The following is a 4,489-nucleotide window of genomic DNA, read 5'->3' on the forward strand; positions in this document are numbered from 1 at the left end:
TTTGGCAAGACTTTCTACTTCAAATTAGCTTGAAATTGCAGAATGTTCGCCAACGTATCACAAGTTCTATTTAAACGTTCACGATTCATACATATAATTTTACTTTGAGTAACGATACCAAATTAAATGCATACACAGAGAGAAATTAGGTTGGAACGATTGCAGATGACTTTTGGAATATGTCAAAAGCCTACTTTTTTCTATGGCTCTTCTACCGAAGTTAATTCGGTGAGTTTGCATGAGTCATTTCGGCGCCAAACGAACCAACACATATTTCGCCCAATGCGTGTATGAGTTAGTTCGTTTCAACTCTACCAACACCTAGCTCGTTTCTGACTCATTGAATTCGGCGAACAAAGTATCCATATTTCCAAGGAAAATTCTTCTTTTCTTTGACATTTTCAAAACAACCGAACGTTATGGAGGGTGTATTGAGACTGAAGAGAATCAAAAACAACTCATTAATTGAAGAAATACTTCCTTTCCTCTAATAAACATTCAAAATTGATGGAATTTCGTCAAGATTCAATAAACATGTCTAATATTATAAAATTGTGATGAACAAAATATAACGCTATATGTTGAATCGATATCTATCCAAAAGATTGAAACCGATGGATTGAAAACCCTTTCAATCAAATACCCTTGTTTTTGTGATTGTATGAAGTATGTTTATAATCGTGCAAGTAATTACTGGACAAACGTCATTCACATTTTTCTTTATAGGTATATGGGAAGTTCGTTCCGTATTACAATCGTGTGCCTTGCAATACTCATCGTGGACACACTTCTATCGTTTACGAGTATTTCATGAGCAATCAACACGAAACTGATGTGTTAATGGCAATTGCTTACGCAAAACAAAAAATCAGAAATAGGCTTGCTATTTAAATGCCATCCAGCGAACGTTTCTTTCACAGTATAAAGTTAGCATTGAGGTTGCAATTTTCAACTTTAGTTGGCCATCTCACTTTGAAAGTTCCAATTTCAAAAGTTGCTCTATTTGTAATTCTAATTTTTAATTTAAATTATCACTAAAGTTATAATGAAATCGATTTTAGTATTATTCGTGGTGATCGTACTCAATTGCAATGCATCATCGGATGTAGAAAAAGCATTCGAAGAAAATGAAATTATTCCAGGCAGTTTACCTTTGAAGGTGTCTCCGAAAAAGTTTTTGAATGTGAGAAACTCACAAGGATTGTAAAATGAAAACATTTTGACGAATATTGGTTTTTGTCGTTTAAGGTGGTTTATCCAAGTGGCGCTACTGTTCGCTTAGGCAATGACTTGGCACCAGATGATGTAGGAAGTGTGCCAAAAGTTACATGGAATGCCGAAGAGGGTGCTAAATATACACTGCTCTTTATAGACTTAGATGCACCTTCACGGAAATATCCATGTATAGGCGCATTTCGACATTGGTTAGTGGTGAATATTCCAGGGAATGATGTCCAAAAAGGAGAAGAGGTGGTGACCTACCGTGGTTCAGGTATACTGCATCAGTGGAAGTGTAATCGACTAATACTGAATGTACTAAAGCGCCAGACGGACCATGCGTCGACAGAAAATACAAAATGATTTAATTTGAAACAAATCCATAATTTAACCATAATCTACAGTCCCGGGTCTGACCAGACATATTTCGTTTTTAAACGTTAATTCAACACATTTCTTGAGCTAGCAACTTGTGCTTCTCGGTAGCCTCCTAAAATTTTATTGGCTATCGATCTATGCAATAAAAAAGTATCCTTTTCCTTCAAAAAAAGGACGAAATAAGGATATCCAAAAAATACACCTTATTTCACAGTGCTCGGGTCTGGCCAGACCCCTATACATTTACATGCATTTGTATGGGAATATGAGATGCATTTAAACTAATTTTTATCGAAATGACGGTTTTTACACTATGATCACAATTTTACCCAAGACAAATATCATTTATCACTTATCAGTTCCACGGAATACGCGAAAATCGCGAAAAATCACGAAAATTCCCCTTCTTATTATTCATGGAACTGATAAGAGATAAGTGATATTTGCTTCCGGCAAAGTTGTAGAGCAAGCCAAGTACTACACTTTTTGTGAAGACACTATCTCCTTATCTCTTATCAGTTTTGCGAAAAATGGTAAATGATAAACAAATGATAACTCGCGTTTTTCGCGATTTTACGCGTAACTGATAAGAGATAATGAAATGTAGTATATATAAAATTATAGAACTCAACCTGCCTTACAAATTTGCTGAAAACACATATTCCTTATCTCTTATCAGTTACGTGAAAAAAAGATAAGAAAAAACGCGTTTATCTCGCGGCTCTTTTTAGGTTTTCCGCGTATTTTGCGTAACTGATAAGAGATAAGCGATATGTTCCGTCAGGAATTTTGTAGGAGACCTTGAATATTACAACTTTACCGAAGATACCAAGCCGTTATCAGTTTCACGAAAAAACGCGATTTTTTCTTATCATTTTTCGCGGAACTGATAAGAGATAAGAAGATAATATCTTTGAAAAAATTGTAGTGCTTGACCTGCTCTACAATTTTGCTGGAGACAAATATCCTTTATCTCTTATCAGCACAACCCCTGCACCACACTAACAAAAAAAAGTAAAACACGAATTTGCGATGAGCGCATTCAGTGAAGTTCATTTCAATTCTTTACGTCGTTAGACGCACTCATGAACGCGACAAATTGAACGCATCAACAATGTTCCGTAATGAAAGAAACATTTTTTACTTATAAAATTGATGTTTATCACGTGCTACGCTCTCACAAAAATCAATTTTGCACATTCGTGACATTTTTATTTTTTTTATCTACTTTATGAACAAATATAAAAAAGATTCAATAATACATTAAACAAATTCCCATACAAATGCATGTAAATGTATGGGGTCTGGCCAGACCCGAGGACTGTAGAATAAGGTTTTGGAAAGGGACTGTAGACTAGGGTTAATCTTACATTGCTCCAGCAGACAGCTAGGTAATCATCTTATTTTAATCAATTCCATTTTCAAAACGTAGCGCCAACGATGAGCAGCGGTTATCACCGTTATGTCTTTTTGGTTTTCAAACAATGCAACGGAACCATCGAATACAACGAAACATTCGATTCGAACGCGTAAGCACTAATCATACAAATTTTTCGTTGAATATTCCGCCAAACTGCAGGCTAGATATTGGCTAATATCAATTGCATATCATTTTCAGGTTTGAATACAGAGCAAAGACTTCAACACCCGAATTAGTAAACAAATACCGTTTGGGCGATCCAGTGTTTGGAAACTTCTATATAGCTAAGAATGAGTTTAGGAATGACTGATGTTGTACTTCTTGAAGAATTGTAAAGTTTATGCTTTGAATATATATCACTGAACTATGCAAATTTTCCCAAACAGGTTGATTTTTTGCAGAGATTACTATGAGATATTTTTATTCATATGGGATAGAAATATCGCATAAAAATATCAGATATTTTTCATGCGTTGCGTTGTTTTAACGCATCTGCAGTACAAAATTCATATTCCTTTCTGCGTCCCAAGTCAATTTTGCTGAATTCGGCTCAGATCAGTCTCAAATTCGACTTGGAACCCAGTGCCGGTATTCTAAGTCATTCCACCAAAATCGTTCGGAATTATTTTTTTCGTACGTAAGGCCATATTGGAGTGAAAGAGAGAGATTCCACTATTTTTCAGCGTCCCACCGGAATCATTTCGATAACTCAAGGAAGAGTGTGAGCAATAATTCCGGTGGGACACTGAAAAATAGTGGAATCTCTCTCTTTCACTCCAATATGGTCTTATGTACGAAAAAAATAATTCCGAACGATTTTTGCGGATTGTGTTCCAGAATACCGGCACAGGAGGGAATATGAATTTTGTACTGCAGATGCGTTACAACAATGCAACGCATGAAAAATATCTGATATTTTTATGCGATATTTCTATCCCATATGAATAAAAATATCTCATAGTAATCTCTGATTTTTTGTTCACTTGAACAAAAACTATTCATTCTTGGTTTGTTCTTGAAAAATTCAAATTCTCGCATTTCTTACAATCATGTTTCACACGACCTGCACACAACCAGAGATCCGCAAGTTCAATTTTATATGGAAATGGTGCTTTTGCAAGGATGTTTTGTGACACTTTAGAAATCAACAATTCTGTGTACCGTTTTTGCGTACCAACTTTTTCAGAATAAACGCTATCTCGCTCACACAAACGGACATTTCGATGCGTATTAAAATGTGTTGTTTTATGAAGAACACGAGTCAATCGCTTGGTTCGTGTCTATTGAAGAGTTATTGCGCAGTAAACAAACGAAAATTTGCAGATTTTGGCAACGTTGCTTTCAATGTGCTGAAATCTGGCCAAATCCTGAGAATCCATGGATCAGCTGAAAGTACGTCATACCTTTTCGTGCTTTTTGACAAATGTACTTAATTGAGTCGCCATCTGGTTGGTGATACTAATATCTTCTCGC

At 35.6% G+C, this 4,489-nt stretch overlaps 1 protein-coding gene across 1 annotated transcript; it reads left to right on the forward strand.

The window, feature by feature from the left end:
* The first annotated feature begins 916 nt into the window (after window positions 1-916).
* LOC129569553 (protein D2-like) lies at window positions 917-3,389 on the forward strand. Its single transcript, XM_055448472.1, has 4 exons — window positions 917-1,183; window positions 1,249-1,492; window positions 3,029-3,125; window positions 3,215-3,389. The coding sequence occupies exons 1-4, from the start codon at window positions 1,046-1,048 to the stop codon at window positions 3,324-3,326; spliced, it is 591 nt and encodes a 196-aa protein (XP_055304447.1). The 5' UTR covers window positions 917-1,045; the 3' UTR covers window positions 3,327-3,389.
* The last annotated feature ends 1,100 nt before the right edge of the window (window positions 3,390-4,489 follow it).

This window comes from Sitodiplosis mosellana, unplaced genomic scaffold, assembly GCF_009176505.1.
Source record: "Sitodiplosis mosellana isolate CC-2019 unplaced genomic scaffold, AAFC_SMos_1.0 Smas_scaffold_38, whole genome shotgun sequence".
Taxonomy (NCBI): Eukaryota; Metazoa; Arthropoda; class Insecta; order Diptera; family Cecidomyiidae; genus Sitodiplosis; species Sitodiplosis mosellana.